This window comes from Carcharodon carcharias, chromosome 17 (genome assembly GCF_017639515.1).
Source record: "Carcharodon carcharias isolate sCarCar2 chromosome 17, sCarCar2.pri, whole genome shotgun sequence".
NCBI classification, from domain to species: domain Eukaryota; kingdom Metazoa; phylum Chordata; class Chondrichthyes; order Lamniformes; family Lamnidae; genus Carcharodon; species Carcharodon carcharias.
The window spans coordinates 95,042,465-95,065,992 of record NC_054483.1 but is presented as its reverse complement, the minus strand read 5'-3'; the positions used below and the strand labels follow the sequence as shown (position 1 = coordinate 95,065,992).

The 23,528-nt window shown below is 40.2% G+C and overlaps 1 protein-coding gene across 2 annotated transcripts in view; it reads right to left on the bottom strand.

The window, feature by feature from the left end:
* Window positions 1-388: 388 nt before the first annotated feature.
* Window positions 389-23,528, bottom strand: part of march5 (membrane-associated ring finger (C3HC4) 5) — a 104,990-nt gene continuing 81,850 nt past the window's right edge. The window contains exons 3-7 of one of the 2 annotated variants that reach the window (XM_041209996.1): window positions 21,007-21,137; window positions 14,883-15,098; window positions 8,706-8,796; window positions 6,107-6,273; window positions 389-1,451 (exon numbers count right to left, since the gene is read on the bottom strand). In XM_041209996.1, the coding sequence (XP_041065930.1) occupies window positions 1,338-1,451; window positions 6,107-6,273; window positions 8,706-8,796; window positions 14,883-15,098; window positions 21,007-21,137 (719 nt within the window). In that variant the 3' untranslated portion in view covers window positions 389-1,337. The remainder of the gene's footprint in view (window positions 1,452-6,106; window positions 6,274-8,705; window positions 8,797-14,882; window positions 15,099-21,006; window positions 21,138-23,528) is intronic. The other variant, XM_041209998.1, reaches the window with a different exon arrangement.

Here is a 23,528-nt window from a genome sequence, read left to right as displayed (position 1 = left end):
TTTGAGTGAGATAGGTTGACTTGCAGTTTTATTAAAAGTCTGTGTGGATTGTTAAGAAATCCGTGGAATATTTGGTCACATTTGTCATTTATTGTGCAGTGTGTGTTTGACCAGTTTGCCTGTTAATATGTGCCTCACAGCACCCCTGAATATTCGAGTATAAGACAGATACTGTTAATTGTTTTATCTTTCTGACCTTGTATAGTAAAAAGCTTATTTTTGTTTGTTCAAAACCCGTGGAATCTTGAGGCTTTATTCACTGGGCAAGTGTCTTGAATCTCAAACTTTGTCTACTTTAAGTAAAACATTATTGGCCCCTCACCAGATCTCACCAACAGCTTGGGGGTCTGGCCAAGGATCATAATAGGTATAAAGCATCAAAAAAGTATTTTTAATAAAGTTTTTTTTATTTATAATACACTTTGGCCAATGAAGTCTACAGATCAATAGGCAATACTGTACAATCAATACATGTTCAAACCAGATCATTGATATCATACATTATGAATTAATATAAATGCTTTGCAACTATTAAAGGAAAACAGCACAAGGAAGAAACGAAAATGTTTATGAGAAGTGCGTGCAACCTTTTTGGTGGTAGTGCTGGTTGGGGGAAGAGAGAGGAGAAAGAGGTTAGAACTTAGTATCACTCTTTACTTACCCACAATATAATGCACTGAAGAGGAAAAGTATTACGCATGTTTACACTAAAGGAATTGAAAAGTATCCATCACAGTACAAAGTATCTCGGAGAGCGTGAGTAGAACAAGAAACTATCTCAAAAACTGCTTTTCTTCTGTAAGCTTGTACAAACTTGAATACATTATTTGTCAACCATGAAAAAGCCAACCAATGTTGGACTTAGTGTATATAGAACATAGTGTCGTCACTGTATAAAATAAGGGAGACATTGCATAGCTAGGGTTTAATAAAAAGATGTGTTGCAAAAAAATACAATGGGCAACTAACACATTTTGAAAATAAATTGTCAACAAAATTTAAAATGCAAGATTCTATAAACTAACATTTGCTTTGCAGAAAGGTTACACTAGTTTTAATACTAATTAAATATTATGCTGTCGAATCACTATAAAGAAAGTGCTTAAAAAGCAACCAAAGCCAATCACATTCTTGGGTTCAATGATCACTGATAGCATTAGCTGCCAGTTTCTGCCAAATGAAAGTGCTTTATTTCACTTCTAAAAAAAATGTGTACATTAATCTGCACCAGCAGCATACCCACAATACCATACAACAGCACAATTTGATATAACCAAAAATGCACAACTGCTAGATAAGAATGATAGCACATTAACCAGGCTGCACTCAGATTCTTTTCATGCCTCCTCTTCTGGAAAATTCAATATCTTGCGGTGGGCCTGGCGCAAATACTGCTGTTGTTTGAAGTACACTTTAAAAGCTCCTTTGATGGCCACAAAGGCAATACCGCCCTGCCAAATAAATAGACAGGAATATTTAGTCCACAGTCAGATCAACTCCAAGGCCCTAGAATCATGTTCCGATGTCTACTTATTCATAATTGTTGGGTTTAATAATATAGTTGTAATAATGCAAAGGTTATGAACTTCGAAACTAAATATATGTGCAACACTGACACTTTGGCTGACATTTTTCAATTAAAATAGAATTTAGCAGGTTAAAAAGGCTTCCAGGCAGAATGAATCAGTTCAGTTAAGTTAGGCTGAGATTAGGGAAGAAAAATCTTTAAATCCCCATGGAATGAACAAGAAAAAATTAAAATATAGCTAAACCTTTGTTTTGAAGCAAATATTTTAAATACCGAGGGAAATAAGTTATTCATACATGGAACAAGACTGGGCTTGGGCTACATAGTAAATATTCAGTTAACTCACTTTGGATTTTTGATGAACCAGAACCCTATTGATGTGTCTTATCTACATACCAAAGAATATATTTTTAGCTAAAATAAAAGCTAAATACGGTAGAATCTGGAAATCTGAAATAAGTATTATACTGCATTTTTAGCTGTTTGTTGAAGTTCATGCTAATTGAGCGAGAACAATCAAAAGGGAAGAATGCCAACATTAGAGAATGGACTCTCTCCCTCATCGCCACTCTGACAGCGTCAAACAGGAAGCCACTACCGACCACACTGTGCTGAATATTCTATTCAGCAACTCACCAATGCTCACCAAGACAGCATCTTGCAAATCCATAGCCTCTGCCACCCAGAAGGACAAGGGCAGCAGATGCAGGGGAATATCACCACCTGGAAGTTACCATCCAAGTCACACAGCATCCTGACTTGGAATTATATCGCCGTTCCTTCAGTGTTGCTGGATAAAAATCCTGGAACTTCCTCTCCAACAGCACTGTGGGTGTACCTAGACTGTACATGGACTGTAGACGTTCAAGAAGGCAGCTCACCACCACCTTCTCAAAGGCAATTAAGGATAGGCAATAAATGCTGGCCTAGCCAGCGATACCCTCATCCCATGACCGACGTTTTAAAAATTCCTAGCATCATCCACCTTTCTGCAATTAATAGGTGAATTTGGCAAATTTAAACCGTTTAGTGCCAGAAGCAGTAGTAGTTTTGAGTTGTGAATTTATTCCCAGGAAGAACATGGTTGAAACTACTTAATCACATTTGCCAAAATTCAATCCTTAAAACATTCAAAAGGTTTGTATAAAGAAGCTATGTAACAAGTAGTCAACAAGGCATGTATAATAAATTCCTAGAGACTTCAACTAATTTAATTTCTTGAGAAAGTGAATAGCTATAGACCAAATTTTCAAGGGGCAAAAGATCTATGGAATGTCCCTGAAGAACAAAGAAACTTAAGAGTATCAATATAACAATGCAACTTATATTATTCAATCAAATCCAGTTTCCACAGATGGCAACTACATGGTGCCAAGGAGAACACAAAACATCGTGTTTCTTTCAGTATTTGAACTTGCAAGTATCAACTTTTGCTTTTTAATGCTCCCATGAAGAGACTTGACACGTTTTATTACATTAAAGGTTTTATACATGTACAAGTTGCTGCTGTATCAATATTTGAATTAACAAATTTTGAAATTACAGAAATGCTCCAAAAATTATGTTTCATTAGTTGACATTTGGTGTAACTATAATTTCATCCCTAAGAGTTATTGGCATAAGTAAAATTGTATTCAGAAAATAAATAAACCAGGACTGTGCCTCTATTTTGGGTAGCGACAAGTGGTTTGCAATAATCCAGAATGAAGTAATACTCATTTCTACTTCAAGTTGCTTTAGTTGAATAGTTGCTTTAGTGGAATAGTTGATGACAAATTATTAAATATTGAATTTACCATAGTCTTGGCTGAATTTACCACACTCTGAATTGATTAAATTTGTTGGCACTTGGAATATTCAAGTTTCCTTCAATCATTGGAGAGAATTTATATTCAACACATTGTCACTGTGTAGCTTATTCTCTGCGTGTATACATTATACAGAAAGAAAGAACTTTAATTCATAATGCACTTTTTGTTATGTCCCATAGTGCTTAACAGCTAATGTAGGTACTTTTAAACTGTTGTCACAATATAGGGAAATGAGGCAGCAAACTTTCTCATAGCAAGAGATAAAAACAAAAAAACTGCGGATGCTGGAAATCCAAAAACAGAAACAAAAACAGAATTACCTGGAAAAACTCAGCAGGTCTGGCAGCATCGGCGCCATGGACGTCCAATCCCTCTACACCTCCATCCCCCACCAGGATGGTCTGAGGGCCCTTAGCTTCTTCCTCGAACAGAGGCCCGAACAATCCCCATCCACCACTACTCTCCTCCGTCTGGCTGAACTTGTTCTCACGCTGCACAATTTCTCCTTCAACTCCTCTCACTTCCTCCAAATAAAAGGTGTGGCTATGGGTACCCACGTGGGCCCCAGCTATGCCTGTCTCTTTATGGGGTATGTGGAACATTCCTTGTTCCAGTCCTACTCCGGCCCCCTTCCACGACTCTTTCTCCGGTACATCGATGATTACTTCGGTGCCGCTTCATGCTCTCATCGGGACTTGGAAAAATTTATTAATTTTGCTTCCAATCTCCACCCCTCCATCATTTTCACGTGGTCCATCTCTGACACTTCCCTTCCCTTCCTTGACCTCTCTGTCTCAATCTCTGGTGATAGACTGTCCACCAATATTCATTACAAACCCACCGACTCCCACAGCTATCTCGACTACAGTTCCTCACACCCCGCTTCCTGTAAGGACTCCATCCCATTCTCTCAGTTCCTTCGCCTCCGTCGCATCTGTTCCGATGATGCTACCTTCAAAAACAGTTCCTCTGACATGTCCTCCTTCTTCCTTAACCGAGGTTTTCCACCCACGGTCGTTGACAGGGCCCTCAACCGTGTCCGGCCCATCTCCCGCGCATCCGCCCTCACGCCTTCTCCTCCCTCCCAGAAACATGATAGGGTCCCCCTTGTCCTCACTTATCACCCCACCAGCCTCCGCATTCAAAGGATCATCCTCCGCCATTTCCGCCAACTCCAGCATGATGCCACCACCAAACACATTTTCCCTTCACCCCCACTATCGGCATTCCGTAGGGATCGCTCCCTCCGGGACACCCTGGTCCACTCCTCCATCACCCCCTACTCCTCAACCCCCTCCTATGGCACCATCCCATGCCCACGCAAAAGATGCAACACCTGCCCCTTCACTTCCTCTCTCCTCACCGTCCAAGGACCCAAACATTCCTTTCAAGTGAAGCAGCATTTCACTTGCATTTCCCCCAACTTAGTCTACTGCATTCGTTGCTCCCAATGTGGTCTCCTCTACATTGGAGAGACCAAACGTAAACTGGGCGACCGCTTTGCAGAACACCTGCGGTCTGTCCGCAAGAATGACCCACACCTCCCTGTCGCTTGCCATTTTAACACTCCACCCTGCTCTCTTGCCCACATGTCTGTCCTTGGCTTGCTGCATTGTTCCAGTGAAGCCCAACGCAAACTGGAGGAACAACACCTCATCTTCCGACTAGGCACTTTACAGCCATCCGGACTGAATATTGAATTCAACAACTTTAGGTCGTGAGCTCCCTCCCCCATCCCCACCCCCTTTCTGTTTCCCCCTTCCTTTTCTTTTTTTTCCAATAAATTATATAGATTTTCCTTTTCCCACCTATTTCCATTATAAAAAAAAAATTATTTTTTTTTACATTTTTTTTTACATCTTTTATGCTCTCCCCACCCCCACTAGAGCTATACCTTGAGTGCCCTACCATCCATTCTTAATTAGCACATTCGTTTAGATAATATCACCAACTTTAACTTTAACACCTGTGTTCTTTTGTACTATTGTTGTTGACATCTTTTGATGATCTGCTTCTATCACTACTTGTTTGTCCCTACAACCACACCCCCACTCGTCTCTCTCTCTCTCTCTCCGCTCCCCACACACACACCTTAAACCAGCTTATATTTCAACTCTTTCTTGGACTCGAACTCAAGTTCTGTCGAAAGGTCATGAGGACTCGAAACGTCAACTCTTTTCTTTTCCGCCGATGCTGCCAGACCTGCTGAGTTTTTCCAGGTAATTCTGTTTTTGTTTTTTTTTCTCATAGCAAGGTTCCACAACAGCAATGTGATAGTGACCAATCCGTTTTATTTTAAAAACAGCAGTTTAGCAATAAATATTGGCCAGAAAATGGAGGAAAACTCTCTTGTTCATCTTTGAGTAAAGCCGTATTATCCTTTACATCCTGAGAAGGTAGCCAGGGCTTCTGTTTAACACCTCATCTAAAGGACAGTAACTCCAACAATGCAGCGCCCTTCAGAATAGCACTGTACTGTCCACCTAGATTTTGTGGTCTTGCCTTTGGAGTGGGGCTTGAACCTTTTTGACTCAGAGGTAAGGCGACTATCCACAGGGCCAAATATTTATATCTGCATATTTGGGGAAAATACAATTGCTGTACATATTAACAACTGAAGTTACTCCATTCATAAGAATGTGTGAAAGAAGACTGAATAGTCAATGCTAAATAGACATACATGGTCTAAAGTTTTGTCTGCAAAAGTTAAGTGAGAATATGCTTCAATACCAGGTTTAAACTAGTAATATTTAAGAAAGTTTCTCACCAAAATAGTCCTTTGCAGGTTTGAGTTGACACTGCTGAACATTAATTTACCAACTATAGTGGCAATAGTAGGAAAAACCAAAGCCCCACAAAGAATGCGAGTAGCTGACACATGATCTGCTAGCGGGCTGGCCTCAGCTGGAACACGAGGAACAGGGCAGCCTATTCCTATAAGGATAAAAGCAAAAGGAAAAAGACCATCAAAGAATATTCACAAAACAAAGTAAACACTTTTTGTTTGGCAGGAGGGGAAAGAAAATATTCACTTGCTGTGAGAATAGTATTGCCTGGGAGGAAATATTATTCAGTTAAGTAGTCAGCTAGACTTTTCAGTGATAATGCAAAATTTTCTTCCAAATTTTTAGCAACTGAGAATAGCCAAATGTGTGCTTCATGATATGAAGTGGGACTAAAAGCCAACAAACAGCAATTAGCAAAATGTTTTACTGAAGGAAGCCATTTTAGGTTATTCCTAAATACTAATTCCAGAATTATGTTTGGCAAAGGATATTACAGAATAATTTGTTGAATTCTTGACTAGCTGTGTAAATGAAGTCAATTGCATAATTTATGTGACAAAGTCTTTCTTGTGCAGTTTTCTATTATGCCACATTTAAATTGGTTTTTAAATAAAAGGCTAAAATTTGATTTATATTTTGCTGTTATAGTGCATCACCTTCCCTCTTGCAAAAAAGGGCAACAGTCTGAAGCAACATGAGAGTCATCTTCAAAGTGCCCATATTATGCCTGCTGTACAGCATGATCATATTTTACTTGTGGCATTGCCACCTAGGAGCCTCAACAGAAGTTACCAGCAGCAGGTTGCTGGGAGTTTGTCCATGTTTTTTCGTCCCTCAGCTTCGGTCCACACCTACTTAGACTTTTGCCCTATAATTAGAAGTAGCTAGAAGGAAAACAGATCTTCCCAGGTCAGTATCCCACAAATCAGAATTAATTCCACATTTAATGAAAAATATCTATTAGCAATATAGGGTGCCTTTAATTTTACATTAATAAGGCAAGAGAAACTGTCAATGACACTAGTAATTTGCTATTGTGGAACAAACTTAACCATTTGCAGGATAAAAGAAAAGGGGCCTTCGCAAAGAAATATATTGTTCATGTTTCTAACCTGTTTATTTTCACAATAAAATATCAAACTAAAATATGTTCAGTAGCAATAAATAGCAGGTTTCGTGCCAAAATTTGAACAAAGGCTTAAATGACCTAAAAAATAGGCTCCTGGTATGTGTATCTCAGAGTCAAATGGGTTTTTAAGCAAACTTAAGAGTATGTGCACATCATAAATTTGTCACATGAATCATTCTAATCATGTTATTTTTCTTCCTGATTTAATGGTTAAGAGGGCTGTAGCAGCTTTTTTTCTGAATTGGTTATTGCATTAATAATGTAGCAGACATCATATTTCATTAACTTCCTCAGTCCCTGGTGCACTTAGAGGCCTCAGTTTCCCCACATTATGATACTTCCTTTTAACCTAATATTGCACATCTCACGCTACTGGATACATACAGTACAAAAGAATCTGAACCACACAAAATACTTTCTTGGTACACTAAAAGAAAACAAAAGAATTGTATTTATATAATGCTTAGAAATGCTTTACAGAACAATGGATTATTTTTCAAGCATACTCACTATTGTTGCGTAAGAAAAAAGTGTCCGCCTATTTTTTTCCCCTACGGTATTATGCCACAAACAGTAAATGAATCAATAACCAGATAGTCGTTTTCTTTCATGATGTTTGTTGAGGGAACGATGTTGGCATGGCACATGAGTACTTTATTTTCCTGATAGCTTTTCTTCTATTAGTGTCTGGGATCTTTTATATCTACATGAGCAGGCAGACTGTACTTCCCACAATGCTGCATTCTCTTATTATTGCACTGAAATCTTACCAGAGATATGTGCTCAAGTCTGTAGTGGAGATTCAACTGAGAAAATTCTGATCTGAATGAGAGTGTTACTAATTGAGCCAAGCTGCCTCTAATAATCGCATAGGAAGACAAATGAGGATTCCACTTTATTCATGTCTTCAGTGCCATGGACATTGCAAAATATATTTCTAATGTTTTGCTGGAAACTGTCAGATTTACAGGGCCACTTAGCATAGCTGCTCACTTCACAATGTGCTAGGAGAGGAAGTGTTAGCAATCTACACTGGCAATAAAAAAAGGTATGACATTTATGTAAAGCCTTAGCTTCAGCAGTCTGACAACCACCTATTTCCCTGCTGCACTCTTCCTTATTTTTTTCTCTGGCCTCTTGCACATCACCGATTCCCTTCACTCCACCACTAGTAACACTTTCTGAACAGCAAATCTTTGACCAAGCTTTTGCTCATCCCTTCTAAATCCTTCTCTCTTTGGCTTGGGGCTCATTTTTCCCAGGCACCTATTTGAAGCATGTTGGGTTGTTTTTGAAGATGGTATGTCAATGTAAGTTGTAATTGATGCTGTTTATGGTGTCACTGGCTCATTGGTAGCACTCTCACCTGACTCAGGTAGTCATGGATTCAAACCTCACTCCAGGGACTTGGGCACATAATCCAGGTGGCACTTCAATAGTACAGCACTTACTCAGTACTGAACCGGAGGTTCGTCTTTCAGATGGGTCATTAACCCGAGGATCCGTCTGCTTTCTCAGGTGGGTGTCCAAGATCCCATGGTACTATTCAAAGCAGAGGAAGGAAGTTCTCAGTGTCTTGGCCAATATTTATCCCTCAATCAATAACACTAAAACAGATCACCTGGTCATTTATCTTAATGCTATTTAGGGATCTTGCTGTGTACAAATTGGCTGTTGCATTTCCATACATTACAACAGTGATTACAGTTCAAAAGGATTTCATTGTTGAAAAGCACTTCAGGACATCCTGAGGTTAAGAAAGGCTCTATATGGATGCAAGTTCTTTCTTTTCTGCAGATATCTCAAAGTACTTCACATACCAATGAATCACTATTTGAAATGTTGACAAGTGCAGTTGGCAGTTTTCAACCTTAAGGCCCCACAATAGCAATGAGATGAGGCCGGTACTTCAAGGATGAAGGCTGGCCAGGAGAACTCCCTGCTTTTCTTGAACAAGTTCTGTTACATCTTTTCTATTCCCCTGAACAGAGCCAGAGCTTCAGTTTTAGTCTCATCCAAAAGTTAACATCTCTGACATTGTAGTACTGGCCCACTACAGTGTCAAACTAGATTATATGCTCAAGTTCTGGAACACACAACTTTCTGACTCAGGACTGAGGATTGCCTCTTGGCTAGGGGAATCCAAAAGTAAAAACACCTGCAGCCAAGCAGTTCAAGTACTTTGGCAGACAGAGAGGGTCATCTCTCTCTCGAAAAAAAATTCCAAATAAAGACCCAAACGTCAGAGGTGTAGGATAGAGATCAAGTCTAAACATGAATGGGAGCAAAGAGGAATGCTTTCAAATACATTAGAGAAATACATTCAAAGTGAAAAATATGGAGAAAAAGAACAACCTGTTGTTCAAATACATAATTCTTGGAATGTGCGAGTGCAGGTAGAAAAAAACTATTAAAAGGCAATAAAATCTTGCGATTTATAAAATAGTGCACATAGTACTAAAATAATGATAAATTGGTAGTACACATCTTGAGTATTGCTGAAGAGGTGCATGTTATCCAAGCTTTTCATCTTGCACTCATCAGGACAGGTACACAAGATAAACCAACAGTAAAGGGAACAATTTATACTGCATGAGAAGAGTGCTAACTCGTTGGCAAGTGGAGTCTGATTGGTAGAAGTGTTGCCATGGAGAATGCAAAGAGCAATTAATTGTTAACTGCCAAGTTTTTGTTTCAAATTCAAACCAGGTATTAGTTAGTCAAGGCAGGACACATAGATATTGTGGTACAAGAGCAGGTCAGACGTTTGGTACCCTGCAGCAAGTGACTCACTTCCAGACTCCCAAAAGCCTTTCCACCATCTGCAGGGCACAGCTGAAGAGTGAATACTCTCAATTTGCCTGAATGGGAACAGCTCCATCAATGCTCAAGAAACTCGACACTACAGAGATAAAGCAGCCTGACTGCAGTGCGTACCATCCACAAGATGCACTGCAGCAACTCACTAAGGCTTATTCAACAGAATCTTCCTATCATATGACTTCCACGACCTAGAAGAACAAGTGCAAGAGGTTCTTGGGAACACCACCACGTGCAAGTCGTTCTTCAAGGGGCACACAGACTTGGCAATATATCGTCGTTGCCTTATTGTCGCTGGGTCAAAATCCTGGACTTCCTCCCTAACAGTACTGTGGGTGTACCTACATTATAAAGGACATCAACGGTTCAAAAAGGCAGCTCACTACCACCTTCCCGAGGGACTTATGGATAGGTAATATCCTGCTGCTCCAGTTATGCTTCAAAGGTGATCTAGAATATTGACGGTGGGGAATTTGGAGATGGTAATTCTGTTGAATATCAAGGGGAGGTGGTTGGACTCTTTCTTGTTGGAGGTCAACATTCGGGCCATAAAAATACCAGGCAATGTATATGTCACTTGGCACCTAAGCTTGAATGTTGTCCAGGTCTTCCGGCATGCAGGCACGGGGGACCACTTCATTATTTGAAAAGTTATGCATGGAAGTGAACACTGTAGTCATCAGCAAATATCCCCACATCTGATCTTATGATAGAAGAAAAGTCATTGATAAAACATCTTAGGTTGGACCTAGGACACTAGGTTGGCCTCCAACAACCACAACTAGCTTTTTTATGCTACTTCAGCCAATGGAGTGTGATGCCGCACCCAGAAAAAAATACTGCCTTGATGCCAAGGAACCCTAGTAAAATTGAGCTCAATGGGAATTGAGGAAAAACCTTTCCACTGCCTGGAGTCCTACCTCATATAAAGGAAGATAGCTGTGGTTGTTGGAAGCCTATCATGTTAGCCCGGGACATCACCACAGGAGTTCATGTAGGAAGTATCCTGGGCCCAACCATCCTCAGCTGCTTCATCAATGATCCTCCTTACATCAAAAAATCAGAAGTGGGAAGTTTGCTGATGATTGTATTTCCATTCGCAACCCCTCATGTAATGAAGTGGTCTGTGCCCACATGCAGCAAGACATTCAGGCTTCGCTAATAAGTGGTAAAGTTCCTCTCACTTCACCTCTGGCGTTCAGTTATTTTGTCTATGTTTGGATCAAGGCTGTAAAGAGATCTGGAGCCAAGTGGGCTGGCAAATCCCAAAACAAGCAATGGTGAACAAGTGTTGCTTTATAGCACTGTCAATGACACTTTCCATCACTTGGCTGATGATTATGTAGGCTGAAGGGATGGTTATTGACCACACTGGCAAAGCCAGTTCTGGGCACAAGTCTTCAGCGCTACAGCCGGTTCAGGGACCATAGCCTTTGATGTATTCAATGAGCTCAGCTGTTTCTTGATTGCCATGTAGAATGAATCATATTGATCAAAAGGCTGACTTCTGTGATGATGGGAACCCCAGGAGGAGGCAGGGATGGATCATCCATTCAACACTTCTTGAAGATCATTGCAAACACTTCAGCCTTGTGTTTGGCACTCAGGTGTTGGATTCAACCATCATTGACGATGGGGATGTTCATGGAGGCTCCTCTTCCAGTTACACTGTTCACCACCATTCATGACTGGATAAGGCAGATCTGCAGAGCATTGATCTGATCTGTTGGTTGCAAGATCACTTAACTCTGTCGAGAGCATGCTGTTTCATCTTATTAACCTGCATGCAATCCTGTCTGGTGTAGCATTGTCAGGTTGGAAACTCATTTTTAGGTATGCCTAGTGTGTTATACTTGACATGCTCTTTTAAACTCCTCATTAAATCAGAGTCGATTCCTCAGCTTGATGGTGACAGGACAGTGCCAGGTCATGGCTTTATAGATTGTGCTGGGATACAGTTCTGCAGCTGCTGATAACCCATAACACCTCATGGATGCCCAGTTTTAAGCTGGTAAATCTCTTCTAAATCTATCCCATTTGACTGGGGATAGTGCCACACGACACAATGGGATGGTGTCTTCGAGTCAAGACACAAGGATTGTGCAGTGGTCATTTCTATCAATACTGTCATGAATAGATGCATGTGTGAAAAATAGATCGCTGAGGATGAGGTCAAATAGGTTTTTCCCTCGTGTTGGTTCTCTCATCACTTGTCACAGACCCAGTTTGGCAGTCCTTCAGGACACAGCAACTTGGTCAGAAGTGGTGCTACCAAGCCACTCTGTGATAGGCATAGAAGTTCCCCACCGAGTACACACTGTGTCTTTGATACCCTCAGTGCTTCTTTCAAGCAGTGTTCAACATGGAGTAGTACTGATTTTGTCAATGATTTTGCTTAACCTGATGCCACAAGACTTCATGGGATCAGGAGTTAATATTGATAACTCTCAGGGCTAAGCCCTCTCTACTGTATACCAAAATGCCACCACCTCTAGTGGTTCTGTCCTGTCACTGGAACGGTAGTGATTCTATCCTGTCGGCGGGATTAGGCTGACACAGGGATGGTGAGGGGACAGGCTGGGATGCTGGTTGAAAGGCATGACTTTGCGAGTATAACTTTATCAGACAGTTGCTTGACTAGCCTGTGGGACAGCTCTCTCCAGGTGTTATTGAGGACAACTTTACAGGGTTAATTGGGTTGGGTATATCTTTCTTTGTCCTCTCTGATGACTTGGTCATCGTCCAATGATCCATCCAGTTTTTTTTCTTTAAATATAGTGGACTGATAGTGGAAAATCACTAATGTAACCCCCCCGTTTAAGAAGGGAGTGAGGCAAAAGACGGGAAATAACAGGCCAATTAGCCTGATCTCAGTCGTTGGTAAGATTTTAGAGTCCATTATTAAGGATGAGATTTCAGAATACTTGTAAGTGCATGGTAAAATAGGGCAAAGTCAGCATGGTTTAATCAAGGGGAGGTCATGCCTGACAGATCTGTTAGAATTTTTTGAGGAGGTAACAAGCAGGTTAGACAAAGGAGAGCCAATGGATGTTATCTACTTGGACTTCCAGAAGGCCTTTGACAAGGTGCAGCACAGGAGGCTGCTCAGTAAGATAAGAGCCTATGGTGTTAGAGGCAAGGTACTAGCATGGATAGAAGATTGGCTCTCTAGCAGGAGGCAAAGAGTGGGGATAAGGGGACCCCTTTCTCAGGACCGGTGACTAGTGGAGTTCCGCAAGGGTCAGTGTTGGGACAACTTTTCACTTTATACATTAATGATCTAGATGAAGGAACTGAGGGCATCCTGACTAAGTTTGCAGATGATACAAAGATAGGTGGAAGAACAGGTAGTATTGAGGAGGCGGGGAGGCTGCTGAAGGATTTGGACAGGTTAGGAGAATGGGCAAAGAAGTGGCAGATGGAATACAATGTGGAGGAGTGTGAGGTCATGCACTTTGGTAGAAAGAATAGAGGCATTGGCTATTTTCTAAATGAGGAGAGAATTCAGAAATCTGGAGTGCAAAGGGACTTGGGAGTCCTAGTCCAGGACTCTCTTAAGGTTAACTTGCAGGTTGAGTCGGTAGTTAGGAAGGCAAATGCAATGTTGGCATTTATTTCGAGAGGACTAGAATATAAAAGCAGGGATGTGCTGCTGAGTCTTTATAAGGCTCTGGTCAGACCATATTGAGAATATTGAGAGCAATTTTGGGCCCCGTATCTCAGGAAGGATGTGCTGGCCTTGGAGAAGATCCAGAGGAGGTTCATGAGAACGATGCCAGGAACGAAAGGCTTAACATATGAGGAACGTTTGAGGACTCTGGGTCTATACTCAATGGAGTTTAGAAGGATGGGGGGGGGATCTGATTGAAACTTACAGAATTGAAAGGCCTGGATAGAGTGGACGTGGGGAAGATGTTTCCATTAGTAGGAGAGACTAGGACCTGAGGGCACAGCGTCAGAGTAAAGGGAAGACCTTTTAGAACAGAGATGAGGAGTAACTTCTTTAGCCAGATAGTGGTGAATCTATGGAATTCATTGCCACAGAAGCCTGTGGAGGCCAGGTCATTGAGTGTATTTAAAACTGAGATAGATTGGTTCTTGATTGGTAAGGGGATCAAAGATTACAGGGAGAAGGCGGGAGAATGGGGTTGAGAAACTTATCAGCCATGATTGAATAGCGGAGCAGACTGGATGGGCCGAATGGCCTAATTTCTGCTCCTCTGTCTTATGGTCTTATGGATACAACTGTGTGTCTTGCTAGATTTTCAGGAGACAGTTAAGAGTCTACGACATTGTTGTGGATCTGGAGTCACACATAAGCCAGGCTGGGTAAGGATGGCAGATTTTCCTCCCTAAAGGACACTAGTGAATCAGATGGGCTTTTACAACAATCTGGTAATTTCATGGTCACAATTATTGATAATTTTTTATTTGCACCCCTAAAATTGAACACTTTTTGAAAATGAAAATTTACATTACTTATGTGGCAGATAATTTTTACATATACATATAAAAACATATTTATAAATAGAAAGTATAGGAAAACAACCTGGGTACTTTGTATTCTGATCAAAGTTGCATTAATTTTATAGCTTACATCCTGATGTTCTCATCCATACAAATAAAGTAATGAGAGAAAACACACTGCAGGTTTAATATTTATATTCACAACAAATAGACAAATACTTGCAACCCACATCAAAAATAATCCTTCGTAAGCTTTGAGAAGCAAGAATATATTTATTTTTAAACAAAAGGAACAAGTAACTTATTCTTCTTTAGTTGTCTGAAGAACTTAATCTTGTTACCTGAAATACATTGTCAGATGTATATGGATTACCTGGAAATATACTGTTTAAAATCTGCAATTTATTGGAGTATTTTCGCCACAGTCTTAGTACATAGTCCTCCCAACGAATCATCTTGCCCAAAATAAGCATAACTGGAATGGTTGGAAGTCCAATCAAAAGGAACAGTGGGTCAGCTCTCTCCATGACATCTAGGCCTTCTTTATGTCCTACAACCTAAAAATGCAAAAAATCGACTTTATCCATAACAGTAATTTGGCCAATAATTACAAATGCTGGGATTGAACAGTTGGAAGATAGTCAAAATCAACACTGGTCTAATATAGCAGTTATTAATTTCAATGTTACAGAATTCTCTAAGTTCACTAAACCAAATAAAGTGATTTTAGTGTTTTAATTCTACAGTGTACAAATGTATGTATTCATTTGGAAGTAAAAAAATCTAGGATTAAAACAATGGTATGTGAAAATGGATTACACGTAAGGTAACAGAGGCTCTTAATAAAGTGTAGATAGCCGTACAGAACTTGAGAGAAATAAGTTACAATCTACCATTCACATGCTGTTTAGGTCACCAGGAATACTATTCTTTTGTTTTGTGACACAAGAACGTTAACACTGTAAACAAATTTGGAAAACAACAAGGTGAAGATGGAAAATAAGGTGGGAGCCTGTGAGGTTATTTACTTCAGTTGTAAGAATAGAAAAGCAGATTTTTTTTAAAAAAGGCAGCAAACGTGTAAATGTTGATGTTCAAAGAGACTTGTGTGTGTTCGTACAAGGAACTCAAAGTTCGCATGCAGGTACAGCAATTAGGAAGGCAAACAGATGATGAAATTTATTGCAAGGGGGCTGGAGTACAGGAATAAAGAAGTCTTTGCACAATTGTATGGGGTTTTTATCAGACCACATTTGGAGTACCATGTGCAATTTTGGTCTCTCTATCTCAGGAAGGCTATACTTGCACTGGAGGCAGCGCAGCAAAGGTTCACTAGATTAGTGGCTGGGAAGAGAGGATTGTCCTATGATGAGATCTTGAGTAAATTAGCCCCATTATCTCCGGAGTTTAGAAGAATGAGAGGTGACCTCATTGAAATATATAAGATTCTGAAGGGGCTTGATGGGGTAGACATAAAAAGGTTGTTTCCGCTGGTTGGGGAATCTAGAACACAAGAGCACACTCTCAGGATATGGGATCGATCGTTTAGGACTGAAATTAAGGAAATTTCTTCATTCAAAGGGTTGTAAATCTCAGAATTCTTTGCCCCAGAGAGTTGTGGATGCTCTATCATTGACAATATTTAAGGCTGGGATAGATGGTCTCTCTCAGGGATCAAGGGATATGGGGAGTAGGCGAGAAAATAGATTTGAAGCCTATGATCAGCCATGATTGTACTGAATAGCAGAGCAGGCTTGATGGTCTACTCCTGCCAACTTTTGCGTTAGGTGTTTTTGTGTTGACAGATAATAATTGCATCCTAAGAGTTATCAGTAAGAAACGCATGATCAGCGAGTGGAAACTTCAGCCTGAGTGAGACAGAGACTGAGTAGAGTATATTTAGGAATTTCGTTCAAGTGGGAATTCAGTGCATGTGGGAAAAGGGGTGCTGTATGTAAGATGTACTGCAAGAAGAGCGACTTAGAATGGAGTGCTGGGTAATTAAGGGAGTTAGGGAAGGAAGGGAAAGAGGTGCTCTTTTGCTTTCTAACTTTCTCAGCCTTCAGGAACAGGTGAAGTTGTTTACTACAGGCGAAGAAGTTAGTTATCTGGTGAGTATCTGGTAAGTGAATTGGGTTTATTCTATTCCTAAGGTTCAAATAAGTCTAGCAACTGGTGGTAAAGTTAATAAAATACACAAAAACCAAAGTAGAATATATAATAATAGAATAAAATAATTAAATAATTAGTTAGAACACACTAAGATGTCAGGACAGGTGATGTGTCACAGCTGCAGCATGTCTGTAGTAAGTGTTTGAAGTTTCAGCAGCTTCAGCTCAGACTTTATGAGTTGGAGGCTGAACTACAGACACTACGATGCATCAGGGAGGGGGAAAGTTATCTGGATTCTTTGTACTAGGAGGCAGTCACACCTCTTAGGGCAGGGCCTTCTGATTTGGTAAGTGGTCAAGTTCAGGAGTGTGTGTGACTGCAAATGAGGCAGGTAAGGGGACTCAGAGGGCAGAAGCATAAGCCTCTGCAATTATCCAACAGGTTTGAGGTTTTGTCAGCTTGTTTGGGTGAGAGTGGGGGCTGCAGAGTGGATGAGCTAATTGGCCATGGCATTGTGGTACAGTAGAGGGAGCTAAGGAATGCAATGGTGGTAGGAGACAGTATAGTCAGAGGGATTGACACCTTTCTCTGCAGCAAAGAGCGCAAGTCCAGATATCTGTGTTGCCTGCCCGGTCCAGGGTGCAGGACATATGCTCGGGGCTAGATAGAAACTTGCAGTGGGAGAGGGAGGACCTGGTCATCGTGGTCCATGTCGGTACCAACGACATAAGCAGGACAAAGGGGGAGGTTCTACATAGTCAGTATGAGGGCCTAGGCACCAAGTTAAGAAGCAGAACCTTAAAACCCAATCTCTGGATTGTTACCTGAGCCATGTGCAAATTGGCACAGGACCAATCAGATTAGGGAGATGAATGTGTGGCTCAAAGACTGGTGTGGGAGAAATGGGTTTGTTTGTGGGGCACTGACACGAGTACTGGGGAAAGTGGGATCTATTCCATTGGGACGGTCTACACCTGAACCATGCTGGGGCTGGTGGGTCTTGTGAGCCACGTAACTAGGGAAGTAGAGAAGGTTTCAAACTAAATAGTGGGGGCAAGGGATCAAATTTGGGAAGATGTGGTAAATCAAAGAGCAGAGACAAGACAAGAAAAAGGTATTATTACGGGAAATGAAAGCAGACCGTGACAGGAAGAGATAGAGTACAAATGTAACAGTAAGTTAACAGATCAAACTAGAGGTTATAAAAAGAATAAATGGATAAATCAAAGCTCTGTATCCGAATGCACATAGCATTCAAAACAAAACAGGTGAACTCAGAGCGTACATTGAAATAAATAATTACAATTTGATAGCCATTACGGAGACAAGGCTGCAGGAGGACATGGATTGGGGCTTAAATATTGAAGGTACAGTATGTTTAGGAAAGTCAGGAAGCGAGGAAAAGGTGGAGGGTTGGCTCTGTTAGTTAATAATGGTATTAGCACAATAGAGAGGGATGACCTAAGTTCAGAAAGCCAGGATGAGAAATGGTAAAAGCAAGAAGCTACTTGTGGGATGTGTGTACAGGCCCCCTAACAGTAACCACATGATAGGGTTAAGCATAAAGGAAGAAATAATTGGAGCTTGTCAGAAAGGCATGGCAATAATCATGGGAGATTTTATTTTACATATAGACCGGAAAAGTCAGATGGGCAAAGGTAGCCTAGTTCAGGAGTGCATTGAATGTTTTCGCGATACTTTCTTCGAACAACATGTTCTGGAGCCAACCAGAGGGCAGGCTATACTAGACCTGGTTGTAGTATATACCTACTATACTAGTTCTGTTGAAGGGTCATTCGGACTCGAAACGTTAACTGTGTTCCTCTCTGCAGATGCTGCCAGACCTGCTGAGTTTTTCCAGGTACTTTTGTTTTTGTTTTGAATTTCCAGCATCCTCAGTGTTTTGCTTTTATACTAGACCTGGTATTGTACAATGAGGTCGGAGTAATTAATGATCTCATAGTGAATGTGCCCCTGGGTAGCATCGACCATAATATGATTGAATTTTACATTCAGTTTGAGGGAGTGAGGAATGGATCTGAGACTAAGTTTTTAAACTTAAATAAGGGCAATTATGAGGGCATGAAAGCTGAGCTGGTGAAAGTGAACTGGCAAATTAGGTTAAGGGATAGTTCAACAGAGATGCAGTGGCTAATATTTGAGGGTATACTTCAGAATGCACAGAATACATACAATCCAACAAGTAAGAAAAAGTCCAAGGGATTGATACATCATCTGTAGTTAACTAGAAAGGCTAAAGATAGTATCAAACATCATATAATTGTACAAAGATAGGTGGAAGGCCAGAAGATTGGACAAAATATAAGGAACAGCAAAGAATGACGAAAAGACTAATAAAGAGGGAAAAATTAGAGTATGAGTGAAAGCTAGCCAGAAATATAAAAACAGATAGTAAGAGTTTTTATAAATATTTAAAAAAGAAAAATTAACAAAGTGAGCATTGGTCCTATAGGAAGTGAATCTAGAGAATTGATAATGGAAGACAAGGACATGGCAGATGAATTGAAGAGGTATTTTGCATCAGGTTTCACTATAGAGGATACAAGTAACCTCCCAGAAGCAGCTATAAAGCAGGAAATGGAAGTGGGGAGGGAAGTCTGGAAAATTACAGTTACCAGAGAAGTGGTACTGAGTAAATTGTTGGAGCTGCAGGCTGTCAAGAGTCCAGTCCTGATGGACTTCATCCTAGAGTCTTAAAAGAAATGTTTAGTGAGATAGTTGGCACATTGGTTTTAATTTTCCAAAACTCCCTAGATTCAGGGAAGGTCCCAGTAGAATGGAAAAAGCAAATGTAACTCCATTATTCAAAAAGGGAGACAGAAAGCGGGAAACTACAGGCCAGTTAGCTTAACTTCTGTCATAGGGAAAATGTTAGAAGCTATTATTAAAGAAGTTATAGCAGGGCACTTGGTTAAGTTCAAGATCATCAGGCAGAGTCAACAAGGTTTTGTGAAAGGGAAATTGTGTTTAACCAACTTATTGGAGTTTTTTGAGGAACTAACATGTGCTGTGGATAAAGGGGAGCTGTTGGATGTACTGTACTTAAGATTTCCAGAAGGCATTTGATAAGGTGCCACATCAAAGGGTATTGTGGAAAATAAAAGCTCATGGTATAGGTGGTAACACTGGCATGGATAGAAGATTAGCTGGCTAACAGGAAGCGGAGAGTAGGCATAAATGGGTCTTTTTCAGGTTGGCAAGATGTAACGAGTGGTGTGCCACAGGGATCAGTGCTGGGACCTCAACTGTTTACAATTTATATAAATAACTTGGATGAAGGGATTGAAGGGATGCTTGCAAAATTTGCTGATGACACAAAGGAAGGTAGGAAAGTAAGTTGTGAAGAGGGGATTAAGGAGGCTACAAACAAATATAGATAGGTTGAGAGTGGGCATAGGTCTGGCAGATGGAGTTTAATGTGGCAAAATGTGAAACTGTCCATTTTGGAAGGAAGAATATAAGAGAAGCATATTATCTAAATGGTGAGAGATAGCAGAGCTCTTAGGTGCAGATGGATTTGGGTGACCTAGGGCATGATTCACAAAAGGATAATATGCAAGTACAGCAAGTAATTAGGAAAGCTAATAGAATGTTATCATTTGTTGCGCGGGAATTGAATACAAAAGTAGGAAGGTTGTGCGTCAGTGTACAGGGCACTAATGGGACCACATCTGGAGTACTGTGTACAGTACAGGTCATCTTATTTAAGGATGTAAATGAGTTGGAAGCAGTTCAGGGAAGGTTTACCAGGCTAATACCTGGAATGGGTGGGTTATCTTATAAGGAAAGGTTGGACAGACTAGGCTTGTATCCTCTGGAGTTTAGAAGAGTAAGAGGCGACTTGATTGAAACATATAAGATCCTGAGGGGTCTTGACAGGGTGGATGTGAAGGGGATGTTTCCTCTTGTGGGAGAATCTAGAACTAGGGGGTCACTGTTTAAAAATAAGGGGTCGCCCATTTAAAACAGGTAAGGCAAAATTTTTCATTCAGTATTGACAGTCTTTGGAACTCTCTTCCTGAAAAAGTGGTGGAAGCGGAATCTTTGAATATTTTTAAGGTAGGGGTGAATAGATTCTTGGTAAGCGGGGAGGGTGATTGGTTATTGGCGGTAGGTAGGATGCAGATTTCAGGCTATTAGATGAGCCATGGCCTTATTAAATGGCGGATGAGGCTGAAGGGGCTGAATGGCCTTACTCCTGCATCTTGTTCGTAGCTGGATTTCAAACTTATCTTTTGCATGCAGTACATTTGCCAAAGTATATCCAACAAGAAAAACAAAATATATTATCCAAGATGTTCTCTCAGTTACATGCAAATTACATTGTGTTACCTGCATAACAGTCACAGCGCCATAGGTGACAGCTGTCCAGTAGATAGAACCAACCATTATCCCAGCTGCTGCAAATGGGCATGCTTTGGAGATGAGGCGGTCTGCAAGATCCAATACATAAACAACTGGACCTAAAAGGTGAAAAATATAACAATGTAGACCAAAATTTTGTTTATATTAAAGGAAATGGATGAGAGATTGTAAAACTAAATTTTACAACAGAAAAATAAAGAATTTGCAATGGTGTTACCTCATTTCAGATGGTTCTTATTCTGGCTAATTTACAAGTGTCATGAAGCTATTAGTGCATATAATGTTATTGGAAATTATTTTTTTTAAATAGAGGGTTAATCTGTGGATGCATCTTAATGGTATTAAAGCCAGCTAGTCTGAATGCTTTGATGTACACTAGTTTTGAGATGTAGAGAAGTAGAGGTACATTTGCATTTTGTTTAATAGAATATTCAAGGAGGGGAGTGAATTCTGGCTCCTAGCTAGCAAACAAGCAATGTTTATATTACTAATAAAATTGGTACTATGAAAGGGGTTTTATTGTTAGAAGAGGTGAAGTTCAAAGGGGCTGGTGATACAATGAAAATTTACATTCAATGAGGTGTGCTGCTAGGTATAATCGACAGCAGTTGTGTGTGTGTGTGCAGGGCAGAAACAATGTAAGATCAAAGCAGCTAAGCCTACAATTGTCTCCACAGGAACCAAAATGAAAGGAACCTCATGTTGAATTTGTAAGGTGAAAATGCTTTGCCCGTTGCCTTAATGGAGATTAGTTTGGGAATTTGTTAAAAGTTATGATAGCAGTAATTTGTAACCATATGTATATATTTAACTTAATAAATGTCTCATGTACTTGGATATAAAACATCTCGAGAACTGGTGGTCTGATTCCTGAATTTAGAGCTGCATCTCAAACAAAAATAAAAATATAGGTTATGATAGTTGTTTAAAGTTTCCCCCTGTGATTTTTAAATAACTCGGCTTTACCAACTGCTGGGTCATAACGCAAGGCAGTTTAGGTTTAATTACTGGTTTTACATAAGAGTTGATTTCATAGTTCTTGATTGCTGATAAATACTGAACATTCAAAGATGATTAAGAATAAGACAAAGAAAAATTAAGCTTGTAAACATTACATTTCATGCACTATCCTCATATCCCCTTCTTTAGGCTATTTCGCTTACAGCAGCCATTTGTAAAGGGTGAGGGGTTAAAAATACAAAGTGCATTTTTCCCACAATAATGATGATAGGTATATGCTTCAAAACAAGGCAAGTTATTAGCACGATTCCTATCCAGATCCCATGATAGTACAGTTTGTATGGGTAGTCTAGATTTTCGTTGCCATTGAAAAAAACATGGCAATTCAAGCCATGATCCACTTTACGTGATACTCCCTATCCTTTTCAGGCTTTGTTTGCATCATTGTGCCGATTATAAACGAAGAACAATGAATTAGGTTCCAGTAGGTCACCTTGGTCTTGGAACGCAAGAAACAATCCTGCAATTTTCGCTGTGAAATGACATGCTGGTCGAAACTATTTTACTTCGTTGCACCAAAAGGTTGAGTTAGAATTGTAGCAGGTTGGCAACACAGAAGACGACCAACTAGCTCACCCAGTTTGCACTGATAGTTAAAGCAATTTTAAACTAATCCCACTGTCTTGCTCTCTCCACATACTCCTATATCCCTTTCTTTGTTTCAAATGCTTTTCTGCTTAATGAGATGCAATGGTCAATGCCTCAACTAGTCCCTGTGGCAAACCACTCTATGTTCCTACAATATTACATAGAGATTTCTCCTAATCATTCTCACTCCATGAAGGTCTGAAACGGATCCCTTTTCATCGATTTTCAACCAAAGGAAACAGTCTTTTCTTATGCACATTATCAAAATGTTTAATAATTTAAAATATCTCTCTTAACATTCTTTGCACCAACAAAAACTGTTCCATTATCTCAAGTCTGCTCTTAACTATAGATTTCCATTCCTATTATCACCCTGGATAATCTACACTGTATATTCTCTATGGCTTTCATGTTTTTTCCCTAATGCAACAATTAAAACTGCACACAGTACTCTGTCACCTAAGCACTGCCATGTAAAAACTTAGCAGCCCTTTGTTCTTCTACCCTCCTTTTGATAGAAAAGTACATTGACCTTTTTGTGGCACTATCTACCTGCATTTTTAATATTAAGGAATTATATATTTGCACCCTTCCCAGCTCATTCTGTTGCTCCACATTCTTCAGTATATTTCAATTTAGTTTATAATGCCTTTCCTTGGTTTTTCGCATGCGTTACCTCATATGCCACCTGTGTTCCCATTCTGCTACGCATACCATGTCAAATGTTAAAATATAGATATAAAAACAAAAAAACTGTGGATGCTGGAAATCCAAAACAAAAACAAAAACAGAATTACCTGGAAAAACTCAGCAGGTCTGGCAGCATCAGCGGAGAAGGAAAGAGTTGACGTTTCGAGTCCTCATGACCCTTCGAGTCCTTC